At 39.0% G+C, this 20,230-nt stretch overlaps 1 protein-coding gene across 1 annotated transcript; it reads left to right on the top strand.

Annotated features, from left to right (window-relative positions):
- Positions 1–11,603: 11,603 nt before the first annotated feature.
- TIGD2 (tigger transposable element derived 2) lies at positions 11,604–18,046 on the top strand. The gene is made up of 2 exons (XM_043971984.1): positions 11,604–11,745; positions 11,890–18,046. The coding sequence occupies exon 2, from the start codon at positions 12,894–12,896 to the stop codon at positions 14,475–14,477; it is 1,584 nt and encodes a 527-aa protein (XP_043827919.1). The 5' UTR covers positions 11,604–11,745; positions 11,890–12,893; the 3' UTR covers positions 14,478–18,046.
- The last annotated feature ends 2,184 nt before the right edge of the window (positions 18,047–20,230 follow it).

Genomic DNA, 20,230 nt, shown 5'->3' with positions numbered 1-20,230 from the left:
AAGGGACTTTGAAGAGGAAGTAGGAGAGATATAGAGAGGAAAGAATGGAAAGAAAAATGAGCAATGCAGGAAAGTCATGAGAAAAAAGTCAATAGCTTGAAAAGCCAAATAGGAAAGGAGATACAAAAACTATCTGAAGAAAATAATTGCCTAAGAATTAGGATTGAACAAATGGAAGCTAGTGACTTTATGAGAAACCAAGCCACAGTAAGGCAAATCCAACTGAATTAAAAAAAAAAAATAGAGGGCGATATGAAATATCTCCTTGGAAAAACAGCTGACCTGGAAAATAGATCCAGGAGAGAGAATTTGAAAATCAAGGAACTACCTGAAAATCATGAACAAAAATAAGAGCATAGACTTCATCTTTCACGAAATTGTCAGGGAAAATTGCCCTGATATTCTAGAAGTATAAGGTAAAATAGAAATTGAAAGAATCCACTAATCACCTCCTGAATGAGATCCCAAAAGGAAAACTTGCAGGAATATTATAATCAAATTCCAGAAACCCCAGGTGAAGGAGAAAATATTGCAAGTAGCTAGAAAAAAGGAATTCAAATACTGTGGAGCTACAGTAGGGATAACACAAGATCTAGAAGCATCTACATTAAAAGACAGGAGGGCATGGGATATGATATTTCAAAGGGCAAAAGAACTGGCACTACAGCCAAAAATCACCTACCCAGCAAAACTTAGTACAATCTTGCAAGGGGAAAAATGGGACTTCGATGAAAAAGAGGATTTTCAGGCATTTGTGATGAAAAGACCTGAACTGAATAGAAAATTTGACTTTCAAATACAAGACCCTAGAGAAGCATAAAAAGGTAAACAGGAAAAAGAAATCATGAAGGATATTAAAAGATTAAACTGTTTACATTCCTACATGGGAAGATAATACTTCTAACTCATAAGATCTTTCTTGGTATTAGGGCAGCTGAAAGGAATATACTTAGAGGGCACAGGTGTGAATTGAATATGAAGGGACAATATCTGTAAAGCATTTTTTTTTGTTTATCCTTGTTTTTTGTGGGGCAGGCAGGGTGGGGTGGCTTATGTCTGGGGACGGATATGGGCTTGGGGCCTCCTCGGTCCAGGGCTGGTGCTTTGTCCATTGTATCACCTAGCTGACCCATGATGACATCTTCAAAATAAAGTTATGGGGTAAGAGGAATGCACTGGAAGAAAGGGAAAGGAAAAAAGAAACAAGAAAAAGCTTATGGAGTGGAGGGGAAGATGGGGAAGGAATGGGGGAGTGAGTAAACCTTACTCTCATCAGAATTGGCTCAAAGAGGGAATTACATACACACTCAAATGGGTATAGTAATATATTGTGCCATGAGGGAAAGTGGGAGGAGAAGGAGGTGGGGGAGGGGGAGGCAAAGGAAGGACAGATTGAGGGAGGGAGCAGTAAAAAGCAAAACACTTTTTAGGAGGGATAGGGTGAAGGAATATAGAAAATAGAGTAAATATCAAGGGGGAGGGAATAAGATGGTGGGTAATTCAGTTAGCAATAGTAATTGTGAAAAAAATGATGAGCAGGATGATCTCAGAAAGATGTATGAAAAATGCAAACCATCAACAGAGAAAGAACTGATGATATCTGAATACAGACTGAAGTATAATTTTATTTGTTAGCTCCTCTTTCTAAAGGTATTTTGTCTATTTTCTTTCACAACCTGACTAATGAGAAGATGTTTTGTATAACTGCACATGTATGACATATTGAATTGCTGGATTTCATAGGGAGGGATGAGGAGGGAAGGAGGGAGGAAGATAATTGAGAACACAAAGTTTTAAAAAAATCAATGTGAAAAGTAACGATGAGCAGGAGGAGTTCAGAGAAACCTGGAAGGCCTTACACGAACTGACGCTGACTGAGAAGAACAGAACCAGGAGAACATTATACACAGTAATAGCAACATGTGTGATGAACAATGGTGATTGACTTGGCTCTTTTTAGCAATGCAATGATCCAAAACAATTTCAAAGAACTTTATGATAGGAAATGTTCTCAACATCCAGAAAAAAGAACTTTGGTTTATGAATGTAGATTGAACCATGCTGTTTCTACCTTTGGGCTGGTTTTTCCCCCTTCTTTTTTTGAGGTTTTCCCCTTATGCTCTGACTCTTCTTTCACAATATGACTAATGCAGAAATATGTTTAATGTGATTGCACATATATAACCTATATTAGATTGCTTTCTGTCTTGGGGAGGAGGGAGGGAAGAGAGGATGGGAGAAAAATTTGGAACTAAAAATCCTATGAAAACAAATGTTAAAAACTAGCCTTATATGTAACTGGAAAATAATAAAATACTAAACTATTTGAAAAAAAGTTATTTTCTTCTTTAAGATTTTATACCTCTTTTTCCAATTGCTTAACTTTCTTTTGAAGATTTTCATGGATTGTTAAAAAAAATTTTTCCTAATTTTTTTCCTGGATTTAAAAAAATTTGACTTTTTAATTCTTTTTAAAAGTTCTTCCAAGAGCTCTTTTTGGGCCTGTGACTATGTGATATTAGTTTTTGGGGGTAGGAATGGCTTTTTTTTTTTACAGGGTAATGAGAGTTAAGCCCAAGGTCACACAGCTAGTAAGTGTCAAGTGTCTGAGGTTAGATTTGAACTCAGGTCCTTCTGAATCCAGGGCTGGTGCTTTATCCACTGCACCACCTAGCTGCCCCCTAGGAATAGCTTTTGAAAAACCTTACTATCTTCTTCTGAATATGAACCCGTATCTTCTTTTACACCAAAGTAGCTATCTATGGTCAGGTTCATTTTTTTCTTTTAAAAAAATTTTTTTTCCTATTTATTTAGTCTTTTATTTTTCCCCGATTACATGGAAAAACAATTTTAACATCCATTTTTAGGACTTTGAGTTCCAAATTCTCTCCCTTTCTCCCTCCTTGCCCTTCCCCCTTTGAGAAGGTAAGGAATTTGATATTGGTTATACGTGTAGTCATGCAAAACATTTCCATATTAGTCATGTTGTGAAAAAAAAGACCCCCCAAGAACCCTCAAGAAAAATAGAATAAAAAAAAATTATGCTTCAATCTGTATTCAGACACCACCATTTCTTTCTCTGGGGATGGATAGCATTTTTCACCGTAAGTCCTTTAGAGTTGTGTTGGATCATTGTATTGATGAGAATAGCTGAGTCATTCATAGGTGATCATCTTACAATATTGCTGTTACTTCCCCCCACCCCCACTTTTTTGTACAGGACAATGAGGGTTAAGTGACTTTCCCAGGGTCAAACAGGTAGTAAGTGTCGTGTCTGAGGGCAGATTTGAACTCAGGTCCTCCTGAATCCAGGGCCAGTGTTTTATACATTGTGCCACCTAGCTGCCTCCTAGATTGCTGTTACTTTGTATACAGTACATTTCACTTTATATCAGCTCATGTAAGTCTTCCTGGGTTTTTCTGAGAGGACCCTGCTCATCATTTCTTATAACCCAATATTATCCCATCATAATCACACAACACATTTACGCCAAAATTTCTTCCCTGGTCCATACCTTCCCACTCTTCTAAGGTCCAATTCTCTTCAGTAGCTCTGATTTTTCTTCACCCAAGGCAAGAATCTCTCTGAACACCATATTCCTGCAAGATGATATCCATTGTAAGGTACCCAATTCCTTTTATAGAGTATCTCTCTTCTCCCATAGGAGCATTCATCAACGGTATCCCTTCCCAACACCAAAACTAGGTTTCCTCCATTCTTTTCCCCACTTTTAATCCCTCCCTTGGCCTCCTCATCCATTCTACTTCTTCACAAGAGTTGACTTCCATTCATTGTTAGGCTTTGAATTGATTAGGGTATACCACATATTCCTATCTTCTCCCTCTTTCTGCTCTTTCATGTGGCCTCCCAGGCAATAATTTAGTCTCACAAAAAACACTGATTCATCTGTAAGTGGGGTGTTGTAACATTTAGTCCCTGAGGTTACAGCACTATTTCTCCATGATCATTTCTATTTCACATCTGCTTTTATTCTTGTCTCCTTGTGCACGTTTAGAAGAAAATCATATAATGTTTCTATTATTTTTCTGTCTTTAGTTGTTGCATTTATGTATCCATCTTGTCTGGGGTGTTTGAGAAGCAAATAGATTCTTCAGGCTTGATTCTTGGCCCCCCTTCCCCCCAGGAATGTTTTGAATGCTTCCACTCCCCAACCCCCCAGAAAAGCCATTTTATTTTTCATTTATGGTTAGGGTCTGATTTGCAAGTAGGCTATCTTGGGCATTTTGAGCTCCTTTGTTCTTTGGGATACATGATTCCTTTCCTTCCTGCGGTTTTGGGGGTTGGGAAAAACAGTCTTGTTGAATTTCCTTTTCTTTATGTTTAACAGCTGTTCTTCTGGTGACTTGCAAAATTTGTCATTTGCTAGTGAAATTTTTTAATTTTTTCAGTGCACTATGTGTTTTGGAGTTTGAGATATAAAGTTTTCTTTTCTTTCTTTTTTGGAAGAGATCAATAGATTCTTTCTTTTAAGTTTTAATTAAAATTTTTGGTTATATTTTAAGTTCTAAAATCTCTCCCTTCCTATTTCTCCACCCTCCAGTAGAGAAGGCCACTATTTAGATTTTTTGGATAAGTTCATTGTCTTATGTATCCAGAAGTTCTAGATAGTTGTCTGTCTTTCTGGGCATTAAGTCTTACCTTACGGTGTTCAGGTTTTTTGACTTGTGTTCTTCCAGAAGACATATAATCCTTAGGTTGTCAAAATGCCTTCTGTCTTTGAGATCAGTATATTTTAGTTGTATGGTGATTATCCTTTCTTTTAATGATATTGCCCTTTGCTTCTATTCATATAGATTATCCTTCATTTCCATATATTTGCATTTCCAATCTATTATCCTCTCATTTCTTTGATGAAACTTGATTTTGCTTTTATTTGTGCTGTGAAGGTCATATATTCTGCTTTTACAATTCTTATTCCTGCTTTGGTTTTATGCTCTCTTGGGAATCTTTGGGTCCTCTGCCCCAGTAGGTGTCGATTCATTTTCCTTTGTCTTATAATCCATATTTATAGATACTTGAACTCTTTCCCCCTGTTCTTGTAGACCATTCCCAAATGTTCTTCTAACATCTTCCCTCTTGGTTTGCTTATGTCAAGGTCTTTAAATTAGCATTCATCCTCCTGAGACCTTTGGTAATTTCAGTCTTTAAACATTTTTTTCTGCCCACTTACTTTCTTCTTCCCTCCCCTTTAATGGCAGTTTCCCTGGAGACTGGATCTCCAAGCTGTCTCAGCCTCTTTCCATGCTGCTGCAGCCTAGGTCTCTACTCCATATGACTTCTAGGTGGGCAGAATTGGCCTTAGCTAGATGCTGGCATTTTTACCTCAGGCTTAGTGGAGTGACACACAGCTCCACACCTCCTCCCCTCCAACACACAGTTGTCCTGACCCAGTTCCCTCTGTTTCTCAGTTTTCTGGCAGAACTTTGTTGGGGCACAGCTTGCTACTGTCATACCCCTCAATGTTGTTTATATTTCTGTCATTTGGATCTTGGAGACATAGATAGGGAGGTGAGAGGGAATATAAGGGTGTGGATTTGAGTTCTGGGCAGTCCATGGGCTAGTTTGTACAGCTCTGTTGTGGGTGAGAGCTATGGTGCGTGACCGTAGTAGGGTTAGAGATTAGCTTTCTGCACTGATAATTCAATAAGTTTTTATGTTGCATGGGTTCTTGGTATACTAGAGCACAGAGACAACTGAAATTGTTTTTTCTTTTTTTGTTTGGTGCATAATTCCTACTTTGGAGAGGTCTAAGAGGTTGTGAGGAAAAGAACAAATATCTAGTCCTCCATCTGACTGATCAGAAGACAAGGAAATTACTGACATGTCTTTAGTGGCAATCAATAATCAAAAATTCAATGCTAATTATGTGTTGTATCTGAGGATACAAAGAGAAAGCAAAAACAGTCCCTGCTGTGAAGGAGAAAGAAAATGTACTTAAATTGGTACATACTATATTTACAGAATAGATAACTTTCTATTTCACACTTTCAATTATACTTGTGATGAATTGTTGAAAGGAATTTTTCATGAAGCTCAATATTAGTTGACAAAACAAATATTTATCAAAAGGTGGATGTGATCACATGAAGATATGCTCTAAATGAGTAGTTGGCAAATTATGACCCATGGGCCAAATGCAGTCTGACACCAGTGTTTTGTAACAGCCTATGAACCAAAAAATGATTTTTATATTTTAAAATAATATTTTATTATATTTTAAAATGTAAACCAATTCACCTCATAGGTTATATAAAAACAGGCTGGATTTGCCTCTTGGTCCATAGTTTAGTAATCCCTGCTCTAAATGAGGGCTCCTTTTTTTTTTTTTTTTTTTTGCAGGGCAATGGGGGTTAAATGACTTGCCCAGGGTCACACGGCTAGTAAGTGCCAAGTGTTTGAAGCTGAATTTGAACTCAAGTCCTCTTGAATCCAGGGCCGGTGCTTTATCCACTGAGCCACCTAGCTGCCCCCTAAATGAGGCCTTCTTAAAGTTTTCTATTCATAACCTCTTTTTGCCAGAGAAATTTTTACTCAACCCATGGTGTATAGGGATATAAAACATATATGTAACCTTTTACTGTTGCTAAGTTTTTTATGACCCCCACATTACTCAGTTACTTGACTCAATGTGGGTCATGACCCACAGTTTAAGAAGCTTTGCTCTAAATCACTAATAGAAAGAAAAACTGAAATTGAAACAATTCTAGGGTTTCACTTTACATCTAGTAAATCAACAGTGATGAGAAAAGATGGAAGTAGTCATTTTGAAGGGTCCTGGGTAGAGAGGTATACTGATGTACAGTTGGTAGAATAGTTAAATGTTCTGGATGCAACTCTTCTGTAATTCATTTTGTCATTATGCAAGAAAAGGGATTATCCATCCCTTTGACTCAGCAATCTTACTAGTAAAGTCAAAGACTGAAACAAAGGTCCAAAAGATACCAAAATCTTTTGTGGTAATAAAAAATTGGAACAAAGTCAATGAGCAACATCTGGGACATGGCTGGAAAAAGTGAATATGAATGGGATAGAATGATAAATATGAAGAATTCAAATAAACTAATTAAATTACTCAAATTCTGAACAACTGAAAAATAAACTAACTCCCATAAAAACAGATAATGAAATATGCCTCCTTATGTCAGAAAGACAGGGAATACCAGGGCAGAATAGACATAGTCAGTGTACTGAGTGCTTTTGCTCATTTTTTTTCCTTTCTTCAATATCAAAAGACAGAATTGAAAGATAGTGCTATAAATAAAAAAACATAAAATATGTTTTTAAACCAGTTATAACCTTAGTGGGATATAACTAATTTCAGGAATTTTGGTTCTCAGTTCTGGAGTTCCAGAAACAAAAGGGATACTGGTGATTGATACCCCAAAAAGATAATTTTGTCGACTGAAAAGAGACCCTATTCAGAGTTCACTTTTGGGAAATTCCAGAATATGCTCACCTTCTCAGTCTCCACACATATGGATAAAAACTCCATCCCTTTACAGGTCTCATGTACTCAAGGTAATAACACATTTATAGAACAACTTTTATTTTTCTTTATAGATAACGCAAACAACGGAGGAATCCAGAGAAGTCTACAAACTATATGGAAAACACAAAATGGACTCACAATTGCCTATAAGTAATTAATACAATTCTGGTCCTTGTAAGTGGATCCCATTTTTCTCTGGAGTTTTAAAAGTCCTCTAAAGTCAGCACCAACCTGTTGATTCAACTCACATTGGAAAGGAAGAAACTTTGGGTTTGCTTGAAGATGAATCCTTCTACTAGATATTCCAGGTAGTCCATCTTTTCCCTGATCAACCTTCTACAAAAAAATCTCAGGTAAAGGAATGGAGCAATAAAAAAAAATAGCATTTTCATGGTTATGAAGAGTGAGGAGTCTAGTAACATCTTTCTCACTCCTTAGCATTCTACTTCCCATATAAAAATGATATTCACTAGATCCCATAAACCTGTAGAAAAGAACTTTGTTACTGGTGTTGAGGTGAAGTGACAGGCCTATCTAAAGAGGAAGTCTGGTAAAATGGAAAGCATAGGGAATTGGATTTGTAAAAATATTTTTACTGACTAGGCCTAATTTTGGGGGGACTAATCTGACTGGAGGACTAAACTGGGGACTTTTGACTATTTGGCTATCTGACTTCGTTAATTTAATGTGGGCCGTTTATAAAGTTCCACCACACTGCTCGCAAACTGATAGACTAAAGATTAAGAAGCCCCTTAACCAAATAATCAAAGCAGAGTTTATTTATGAGATACTATTGAAAATTAAGAATACAGGAAAATGAAATGTACAACCTGACTGCTTTCCTGTGGTCTCTTTCCCACCTGCTGTGCTTCGAACTTCTTGAATACAATAAGGGCCTTAGCCACCTCCAGCCTCAGGGCACGTTACACTTTCCCTGGTTTGTATTAAGGCCTGTAACCTTCTGTCTGTCTGCTCTGTCAGTTTGCCCTTCGGCCTCTCTTTTGCCTGCTCCCAGTCCTTCTCATCTTCTCCTGCGTCCTTGTAGTCCTCAGCCGCCTCTTGACCTCTTCTTGTCCGTCTGAACCCCTGAGTCTTGTCTATCTATCAGTTCTCTAGTCTGTCCTCGCTCCTTACTTAGTCCGTCTCCCTCTCCTGTCTCCCTCCCAGGTCTATATATACCTTTTTTTCTCTCCACTCAAATCTTGGGGCTTCCTTCGCCCCCACAGACCAAGCTAATCCGCCAGCCAGAGCTGCGGGGGGGGGGGGTGCTCTCGAGCCTCATGCCTCAGCACAGGCCATCTGGTATCCTTCAGATAGCTCCGGTCAGGTCAGATCGGAGGGAGCTGGGGCTTTTTTTTCCCCCCCAGCTGTCTGACCTGGCTTCTTCTATAGCCCACGTGCTTTTTCACTCAGCTGAAGCTGAGGAGGAGGGGGAGAGATCCTGGGGGCCTAAGGCTTTCTAATCTCAGCCTAAAGGTAGGGTCCCCAAATCAAAATAAATTTCCACAGATTAGATGACCTGAGTTCCAATCTCAACTCTACTTCTTCTACATATGAGGCCTTTAGCACATCATTAATCCCTCTAAACTTCAGTTCTGCATTTCTAAAATAAAGGGTTTGAAAGAACTGACCTTTTAAGTCCCTTTCAGCTCTAAAGCTATGATAGTGGGTTTCAAAAAAATAATTATAATATGACCCCCTTTCATCTCAAAATCTTCATTTCCTAATCTATTATGTCAGACAAAAGAAGGTAGGAAATTGTGATTACTATTAAGGCTTTCCTTTGCAAATGAGATTTAAGATTAAGATATCTTTCCACCTCTCTCCATCACTCTTTTTCTCTCTTGGCTGGGATGCTGAGTATGCAGCCACAAGGCTCTCTTCTTTTTCCAGCTAGCTCAACAAGTCCAGAGTTTTATTAATAAAAACTATGAAAAAGGAAAATTAATAAAGTCAGAGGACCCTGTGGATATCTAGAATTTCATGGAACAACAGCATGTTCAAGAACATTAAGAATTTTGAAAGCTGAATTTATATGATAGGCCACAAAAATAATTTTAAAAACACAAGGAAAAAATAAACAAAATAAAACAGAACATAAATCCATAGTGAGGAAACTCATCAAAGAAACAAAAAAATGAGGACAACTGCCTGGAAATGCAAATACGAGAAAGTGAAGGATATCATGGAAGGGGTGAACAAAGTAGTAATGTTAAATGAAAATACAATCATCAAACAAGCAGAATATATTAATCTCAGGTTTCCCAAAAAGCATGACAAGTAGGAAAGACCTGGGCACCATAATTCTTTTTCTTTTTTTTCATAACAGCATTTTATTATTTTCCAGTTATATGTGGAGATGGTTTTTGGCATTTGTTTTTGTGGGATTTCTGGTTTCGGAATTTTCTCCCTCCCTCCCTTCCCTCCCCCCTGCCCAAGACGGCAGAAGTCTGATATGGACTATATATGTACAATCACATCGAACGTATTTTTGCATTGGTCATGCTGTGTAGGAGGAATCAGAACAAGAAGGAGAAACCTCAGAAAAGAAATTTTAAAAAATTGAAATAGTACGGTTCAATCTGCAAAAAAAAAAAAAAGATATCTTTCCACCTTAAACTAAGACTTTTAAGAAGGACTGAGTGAGTACACAACTCATCTGTAAGTATTTGCTCTTTCAGTGATTTCAGGAAAATGGAACTAATTCCATTTTAATGGGAAAATATAGTGAAGGAACTAAGAAAATACATGCTTTATTTTCCATCAAACTCCCATGTTTATTACCAGTTTCTCCCAGGTTTCACAAACGTTCGTTTCAAATTCTAGCAACACTTAACCAGTCCTTCGCCCACCCTCACTCCCACAACAGTAGCAGCAAACTCCCTGGGAAAGAATATTTCAACACTTTCAAATTTACCAACATCTCTTACCATTTCTCGGGAATGAAATTTTAAAGGGATAAATTAGGCAGCTGACCTAAAAAGGCTAGATTTAACGTGACCACCCGGCTGCCTTCCAGCGCCCACTCCCAACTAGGGCACACTTCTAGCGTGGAACCTTTTTCTTTGCCTGGCTCAAGCTCCCCAGACTGCAGCAGTGACATATGGAGGAGGTCAGCATGGGGTCGCTTTGGGAACCCCCCACCCCCAACTCCCCCCTCACCCCACTGCAGGGAGCCTGCGCAATTCTCATTGTAAATATGTTCCACAAAAGGCCGAGTCTTCCCCTATCCGCTGGTCCTCCACTCTGTCAGTTTGGAGACAAGTTGGTGGCAGCCTGCCTAGATGTTGCAAGCAAGGAAATTTTTTCCCCCGTCTCTTGTGAAAGGAAGAGGAAGCCATGCCTGGCAGGTTATGTTGTTTGTACAGTACAGGAGGGATACTTCCGGGCCTTGCGACAGCACATGCCCAATCTCTTGAATGGACAGGAGAGGCTGTGGAGAGTGCCTCTTGGCTCTCCTCCTCCCATTTCTGGCCCAGTCTCCAACACTCCCACTTCTCCACTTAGAGAAGCTGGACTTTACGTCCCTCTCTGGTCGCCTTTCCCCCTTCTTGTTGCTCCACTCAGTTCATTACCTGCCTGAACCTCCCAAGCGTCACAGCAACCCATCTGTCAGGATAGGGATGAGTGAGGGTGTGAGGCCTCATGCGCAAGCGCGTTCCCGGCTGTTGTAATGAAGCCCACCGGCCCCGCCCCTCGGTGACACTACTCTTGCACGCTGCTACTTCTCGCCGGGTCCAGGCAACGCTCCTAAGGAATGCGCGCGCATTGCCTACTCTTCGCCCCGCCCCTTCGCTGACAGAAGGATCTGGGTGGGGCCTCATACCTTGAGCGCAGCCTCCAGCCTGCGGGGAGGAGGCGAGCTGGCTCCGCCCCCTCCCCCCCTACGTCCTCGGGGACGCACGCCCCTAATGTAGCGCCTTCCGGCTCCGGCGGCCACGTCAAGCTTGCGTCTCTCCTGGCTGCTCCAGAGGCTGAGCCTCCATTAGCTCCGCGGCGCAGCGCCCGGTGCGCGGGGGAGGCGGAGGCGTCTCGGCCGCTGACTCGCCTCCAGCTGCCTCGAATCCACTCCGGCTCTCCGGCGTCCGCGGAAGAAGACCCGGCCCGGCCCCCTCCTTCCCCCCTCCCCAGCCCGGCCGGGGAGGCGGGGCCCCGAAGAGCCGTTCCCGCGGGCCGGGGGCGCCGGCTCCCCCTCCCACCGCTTCTACCCTTGCCCTCTTTTTTGCTGGAGGAGGTAGGCACCCGAGGCCCCCCCGCCCCGCTCAGCCCCGCCCCGCCCGGGAGCGTGACCGTACCTACCCTTGCCCACATTGATGCTATTGACAGTTCATGCTGCTGACGCTGACGTTGAAAACATGTTTTTGGTGTTTTTCTTTAGGTCTTGGAGGCTCAGAATTTGTATTCAGCCCTCACAGCCATTCGGAGGATCACCTTTCTCCTGGATCTTTGTAACACCTTCCTCCCTGGTCTTTCTGCTTTTGCCCTCTCCCTGCAGGTCCTCCCAAACTTGTCTTTGAGGCTTGCGTATTTTGCCAGGTGACAGCACCTTGTCCCACTTGTCATCGGCATTTATGTTAGGGATAAGGTCCCAGCCGCAGTGAACAAAGCCCTTCGCTTGTTAATTCTCAACTCTCTTATTTTAAAATGTCCATTTCTTACCCTTCAGAGAACAGTAATCATTCAAGTAACCTTTAAGAAACATGTTCTGCTTCTTGTATAATCTTATGTTGAGCTATATAACCCCCATAGGAATCCCATCCTCTCTAGAATCCCTTTCCTGACTTGGTATACTTTTAGATTACATAGAAGTACAGGAAAATTCTCCCAGCACATTTTGAGTTTTATTCCAAGTCATTTTCCCAGACCCTCCAGAATTTACTGTTAGGGAAGTCAGGTTTCTTCTGTTAGAGAAGCAAAATCCAGCATTAAGTCTTTTCAGCAGAAAACGGTAAGGCGTTGTTAACTCCCAAATCCCACTTTCCTCTCCCCTGACCCCCATTCCAAGAAGGTAGCACCGGCTGAATTGAGAAGCAAAGAGGTACCAGGTAGAAGGTTGAGGAGAGGTTAGAGTTATAATCAGAAACTGGGGAAATTTTTAAAAGAAACTTCTTTTGGCAAAAGATAGCATTTCTAACCAGGTTCCTTGGTATTGGGCTTTGAGAGTAATTTTCCAGCCTCACAAAACATTTTCATCAAAAAACATTTATTAAAAAAGCTTGTAGGTTTCTTATTGCCCCACTGAGTCTCAGGAGGGAAGAGGAGAAAACAAGGACTTTAAAGGTCCATCATCTGCTTTCTGCTGTTTTATTATTTCTGAATTGCCAGCAACTCAGGAAATAAGGTTAGGATACCATCCGTTGGTTATATAAAATAGAAGTTAAAATGTCTGGAAAGCGTAAGCGTGTAGTGTTGACAATTAAAGATAAACTTGACATTATAAAGAAACTTGAAGAAGGTAGCTCTTTCAAACGACTTTCAGTTGTTTATGGGATTGGTGAATCAACTGTTCGGGATATAAAAAAGAACAAAGAGAGAATTATAACTTATGCAAATAGTTCAGATCCAACAAGTGGTGTAGCCAAACGCAAATCTATGAAGTCATCAACATATGAGGAACTTGACAGGGTTATGATAGAATGGTTCAACCAACAAAGAAACGAAGGGATTCCAGTATCTGGGACAATTTGTGCAAAGCAAGCAAAATTCTTCTTCGATGCTTTGGGGATGGAAGGTGATTTTAATGCATCATCTGGCTGGCTAACCCGTTTTAAGCAGAGGCATGGCATTCCAAAGGTTGCTGGTCAAGGTACAAAGTTAAGTGGTGATGAAACAGCAGCCAGTGAATTTTGCTGCAGTTTCAGGGAATTTGTTGAAAAGGAGAACCTACAACCAGAACAGATTTATAGTGCTGACCAAACTGGATTATTTTGGAAGTGTCTGCCATCAAGGACATTAGCTTTTGAAACAGAGCAAAGTACTTCTGGGTACAGGTCAAGCAGAGAGAGAATCATTATCATGTGTTGTGCTAATGCTACTGGTTTACACAAACTTAATCTTTGTGTAGTGGGGAAAGCAAAGAAACCCCGTTCATTTAAAGGAACTGAACCTTCCAACCTTCCTGTCTCTTACTTCAGTCAAAAAGGTGCATGGATAGAACATCCTGTTTTCAGGCAATGGTTTGACAAAAATTTTGTGCCACAGGTACGAAAGAATTTAAAATCCAAAGGGTTGCTGGAAAAAGCAGTATTGCTTTTGGATTTTCCACCAGCTCATCCAGATGAAGAAATCTTGAGTTCAGATGATGGTAAAATCTTTGTAAAATATTTGCCTCCTAATGTGACAGCATTAATTCAACCTATGAGCCAAGGAATTTTAGCTACAGTGAAGAGGTATTACCGAGCAGGACTTCTTCAGAAGTACATGGATGAAGGGATTGATCTTAAAATGTTTTGGAAAAATCTAACTGTGTTGGATGCTATTTATGAAGTGTCAAGGGCATGGAACATGATAAAGTCAGTGACCATCACAAGAGCATGGAATAAACTTTTCCCTGGTAGTGAGGAAAATATCGGCTTGAACTTTGATGAGGGAGCTATTTTAGCAGCTAACTTAGCCACAGTTTTACAGCACACAGAAGGTTGTGAAAATGTTGATATTGAAAACATTGAAGACTGGTTTGAAGCTGAGAGTACTGAACCGAGTTATGATGTATTAACAGATAGTGAAGGAACACAAGGCCAGGTAGACCAAGCTGATCACTCAAGTGAAAATGAGGAGGTAGAGGAAACAGAGCTTATTTCACAAAGGCATATTAGCCATAAATCTGCTCTCGAATGGACTGAGAATTTACTGGATTATCTGGAACAGCAGGATGATATGCTTCTCTCTGACAAACTGGTATTAAGAAGGCTTCGAACCACAATAAGAAAGAAACAGAAGACCCAAAATAATAACAAAAGTCAGTAACAATGTTTTTAAGTGTTTGTGAGTTTGTGACTATTAACTTGCACTGAAGGTTCATTATTTTATTTAAAGTGTTGTTAATTCCAAAGCTAAATACATTTTATAAATGAATTTGGGATTATCAATGCCACTATTTTCTTCCAGTAACACTGATAATTAAGAATTAATCTGTAACCTTCCTACTGTTTCTAATCTTGATTGTATTCATTAGATCATGAGCCTCATGAGGCCAGTGATCAAGTGTATTGTTTTGTACCGAAATGACATAGTGTCTAATATAGGGCCATCTACTTTTGGCTTTTCAATAAATACTAACTGAATTGTATATTCACTGCCTTCAGTGAACTTCAGTTTTCAATTTTAACATATAGGGTAAGTTTTTTGGTGTTTTTGTTTTTGTTTTGTTTTTTAATCCCTATGACATTTCTTTCTAGGAAAACTTTAAACAATTCTGCAAAGATTTTGATTGAAAATATGTTCTTTATAACAACTGGATCAAAATGAAGGAAATAGACTGAAGCCTTCAAAATATAGGAAGACTGAAAAAGTGATATTTAGAAAACAAGTAATCCAGCTTTGATGGTGGTGAATGGAGAAGCAAGATCAAAATGTCCCCTTATTGAAATTGTTTTTATCTTCACCTCTGAGGGGGGAGGTCATACATTATCCTGGGAATCCCCCTTTATTTTGCCTACTGATCATACTGAATTAGTACCTGAAAAGTGGAATTAGAGGAGAAAAATTTGTGACAAATTAATTTCTTACAAGGCAGCATAAGCATAAACACTTCATTCATAAGCAGATCACGCCAGCATAACTCCTCTTGCCATTTCTAGGACTCTAACTTTTAACACACCAGGCAAATGCTAATTAGTAGGTTAGGGTAACTTGTGTAGGAGAAACTCTAAGAAGAAAATGGTTAACAATTGGCAGATTTTATGTTGAAAACATAGATCAGTATAGAATCTTCGCCTTCAGTGTAAGGAGCCCTCGATTGAGAAGAATGATTTTGAATCCTAACTGAAAATGATGTCCTTGCCAAGAAAGTCAACTTGATTTTATTTAAAAATTTGTTTCCTGTAAAAGGAAAATGTAATTTTTTTGGTGATATTTACAATTTATTAAGTGATCGAATTGTTTTATTTATTTATTTATTTTTGGTTTTAGATTCATTCAGAACCCTGGGAATGTTGGTTGAAACTAAATTTGAGTCAGGTAGATTGATACCTTATTGGGAAGGCAGTAGGACTAGAGGTTTAGGATATGGGAAAAGGATTGCATTATGGCAGAAAGGATCAGAAAAGAACTTTGAAGTTAGAGGGTATGATAACCAGGGTTGGCAAAGTATACAGCTCAAGGAGGAAGCCATTTCTTCATTTTGCAATTTGAGAGTGTCACTGGGCCCCATTTATACAAAAACCAAAAATGTCCCTTAACTTGTTCCTTGTGGCTAAATTTTCACCATTAATTTATTGCATAGTGAATGCACCAGTGGCACTTAAGTGTTGGACTGGAAAAAATGGAACTACTCTGAGTTGCAAAGCATTTCTGTGTGGCCTCTGTTAAAATACATGTTATCTGAGAATAGACATTGGCACAATTTAGTTTACCAGATTACTTAGCTGTTAGTGAACAGAAGTCTGGAAGGAATGAGGCACAGGACAGGTAAGGTGCATATATTTTAAAGTGAAAGACCTCGAATAGTCCAAGGAGACTGAGTCTCTGTTCTAAGGATTATCAAAAATAAGGCATACTGGGGGCAGCTAGATGGCGCAGTGGATAGAGCACCGGCCCTGGAGTCAGGAGTACCTGAGTTCAAATCCGGCCTCAGACACTTAACACTTACTAGCTGTGTGACCCTGGGCAAGTCACTTAACCCCAATTGCCTCACTTAAAAAAAAAAAAAGAAAGAAAAAGAAGGCATACCTATTTCATGATTTTTCTTTTCATAGTGGTGGCAGTATTTGACAATCTGGTAAGTTTATAGGGTTAAGGGATTTATATACATACATATATGTATGTATGTGTGTATATATGTATAAAATGTTGCTATGTTCAAAGTTTTCATTTAGTAATTTAGTTCATATCATTTAATAATACTAAATGGAAATAGATATTTGCAAAACAAGGAAAGTGGTCTCTATTGATGTGACTTGTTCACCTTTTGGATTGGAATTACTGGGAATTTATAAGGAGAATTTCCCAAGTTTAGATTTGTGGGACTAGGATTGTGAGATGATTTCTATTATACCTGTACCCAACTTCAAATGAAAATATTTATCATACTGGGCCAAGACTAATGAGCTAGAAAAAACAAGAACAACAAAAAACAAAGCTGTATTTATGTTTGAAATTGGCCGTAAAGGATCATAGAGCTGTGACTTCAAAGACCATTTAGTTTAACCCTTCATTTTGTAGATAAGAAAACTAAGTTCTATGGAGATTTAAGTGACTTACATAGGGTCACAGAAAATTTCAGGTAGGATTTGAACTCAGGCCCTCTCACTTCAGTGTCTGAGTGTAACCTTGTTCTCTATGGAGTAATATGCAGGGTATGTAGAAAAGGTTACTGTGTAATAGCTGTTATAGAAGTTGCAAAATGTCATAGTGGAGTGAGAACTAAACTTGGAGTCAGGAAGATCTGAGTTTTTAATATTGCCTCTGATTCTTATTACCTCTGTGACCCTGGACTAGTCACATAACTTTTCTTGACTTCAGTTTCCCTATCTGTAAAATAGGAATAACATCTATATCATAGTTATACTGTGAGCATCAACTAAGATTTTATATATATGTGTGTGTATCATTTTGCCATCCTTAAAGCACAATATAAGTAAGTGTTAGCTATTATCATTACTATTATAGCCTTAAATCTGAACCAAATTCAGTGGTTTGAAAACACCACTATTTGGCATATTTTAATCAGCTTGAAAATGAGAATGTCAGCTATAATTGGTGTAACATTTTATTAAAATTTTTAAGATGTGACAATAATTTCAAATGGTGTTGCTTGAATAGTTTATAGGACCTAACAGTGCTGGAACATGAACTTTTTAAGGTGAAGGTTAGAAATTATAATAATAACTTGCATTTATATAGCACCTTAAAGTTTGCTAAGCACTTTGCATATGTTGTCTCATTTGATGCTCATAACAACCCTGGGAGGTAAGTGCTGTTATTATCCACATTTTACAGATAAGGAACAGGTTGAGAGAGGTTAAATGACTTTTCCACTGGTCACATAGCTAATAAGTTTTAAATGGGATTTGAATTAAAGTCTTCCTGACTCCAAGTCCTGACTCTATCTGCTACTTGCTTCAAACTGACATATGGTTCTATTTAGCTAACCCATCACTGGACTTGTAACCAAGTGATCTTAAGACTCCTTTAAACAAAAATTTATCACATAAGCCCTTTCCACGTGTCAAGTCATTGACATCTTAGATATAAGGTATAAGGGGCTAAAATTCTAGCTATACTATTTAAAATCTAATGAGTGGTCGCCAATAAATTATAAGCTTTAGCAAGAGTATTTAAGTGTTTAAGTATTTATTAAAGAGCATTAGGATCAGAGAGAAAGGTAAAAATCTATTTCTAAGAGACCCCATCATCTGACCCACCATGGCAAGGTCAGGAACCAAAAGAGAAAAAAGCCCTCTCTGCCAGTGTCCACTTCCTACTTCGTGTCTTCCTCCCAGAAATGGGAGGCTCCTCAGGTTGATTGACTGGTAGCGTTGATAGACAGTACCCACGAGCAAACGTCACTTCCTGACGCCAAGGATCTTGACCATGGCGGAGCTTTCCTACAGTAGCTCTCCAGCAGGTGGCGTCATTCCAATCGTTACAAAGGGGAGGCAACTAAACAGTGCCATGAATAGAAATTGGGCCTGGAGTCAGGAAAAACTGGTTTCACATTTGACCTCAAAAGTATCAATTCACTTAACCTCTGACAACTTCAGTTTTCTTATGTGTAAAAGAGGGATGCAAATAACACTTCCCTCTCAGGCAAGGCTGTTCTGAGGGTAAGAAGAAAATAATTGTAAAGTGCTTTGCAAACTGTAAAGCCCTGTTGTGTTTGATTTGAAAGTAAAGAAGGTAAGTCAGACTTTAAAGCAGCTGAGCCTTTTAGAACAAGACTTCAAATACATGTTTTTTTCTTAGCTAGTAATATCTAGATAGTGATATAAAGTGCTAGTGATGAAAGTTATTTGCCAGTTTTTAAAAAATCCTTTTTGGCTTCATGAAATACATATTTCTGTGGACTTTCGAAGGTTGTATTTTATTGACATTTTAATGTTTACTTTAAGTGATCTGATTCAAACTGCAGCATGGCATAGTAGGGTCAGGAAGACCTGGCTCAGACATATGCTAGGTCTATGTGATCATGGACAAACCTCTCATTGCCTCTGGCTGCTCCAAGACTGTTGTGTATAAGTTGATGATTGTGCATTGATGTAGACGAATTTCCCCACACTGATAAAATCTCAGCTCTGAACACTGCTTCTCTCTGCCCCACCCCCATTCAAACTGTATGTGTGTAAACTTATCTATACTCCAACAATACAGATATTACACAATGACTTTGGTGCATTTATGTTTATTTTAATTGTGGATTTGGAGTCAGCAGGGTACACTGGAAATAACATTGGTTCTGGAGCCACAGGAATTGTGTTCAAATTTTCAAGATGCTGCCTATGTAATTTGGGGAAAATCACAACCTCTGGGGGCTTTGGTTTCTTTACCTATAAAATTAAGGTTATATTTAGATAGGGGTTAGATTAGATGACCCCTGGGATCCATATGTTTATAAGAGCCAGAGATCTTATAAAAATTCACTGATCTAGTTTTACTTTTAGCCTAATATTGAGATAAGCCCCATATAGAATAGGACACTTAAATTACATTTATGTTACATTATAGTAGGATATTCACCTTACTATGAAGTAGGACACCCCCCGCCACATTAAGCATATAAATACAAATTTCTATTAAGTTTAAGACTATCTTAATTTATCTTATGTAACAGTATCTCCGTGCCAGTAAAAGCAGCTAGGTGGTGCAGTGGATATAGCACCTGGCCTGAAGTCAGGACAACCTGAGTTCAAATCCAGTTTCAGACACTAGTTGTGTGACCCTGAGCAAATCACAACCCTGTTTGCCCCAGCTTCTTCATCTGTAAAGTGAGCCAGAGAAGGAAATGGCAAACCACTCCATTACTTTTGCCAAGAAAACCCCAAATGGAGTCATAACGAGTTGGACACCACTAAAATCAATGAACAACAAAAACCACTACAAGTCATTTAGATATTTACTTTATAATATGATTTTGATACAAAGAAATTTCCAATTTTATTTGAAAATAAAAAGAAAGCTTGGCAGAATTTTCTTTCTGTATATTTGATATGACCAGACAAAATGATCCTAGTGCTTTCTTCCCTTTTCCTTTTGAATCTCCAGAACTCATTTATTTGTAAGGCCTTGCTAAACTGGGATGAAGAAATTGAAATAGGATGAAAATTAATGACATTTTAGGCTTTTAAAAATACACTGTAACCATTTTCAATGGTATTATGTAAATTAAAAACTAAGAAATTATGGCAAGTAGAGATCTTGCATTGTCCTTCCCCTGACACTGCCACTCTTCTGCCCCTCCATTCTTTATCTCATTGTCTTTGAATATCTTAGCTATTTGAGACACTTCTCTTAGCTAATTTTTCAGTCCATCTGTCAGTATTGCATACAACTTAGCACAAAAT

Source organism: Dromiciops gliroides, chromosome 6 (genome assembly GCF_019393635.1).
Source record: "Dromiciops gliroides isolate mDroGli1 chromosome 6, mDroGli1.pri, whole genome shotgun sequence".
Lineage (NCBI taxonomy): Eukaryota > Metazoa > Chordata > Mammalia > Microbiotheria > Microbiotheriidae > Dromiciops > Dromiciops gliroides.
This window is presented reverse-complemented; position numbering and strand designations above follow the sequence as displayed.

Excerpts from the sequence above, each read along its gene's own strand:
- TIGD2 (XM_043971984.1), top strand. The coding sequence starts at position 12,894 with ATGTCTGGAAAGCGTAAGCGTGTAGTGTTGACAATTAAAGATAAACTT.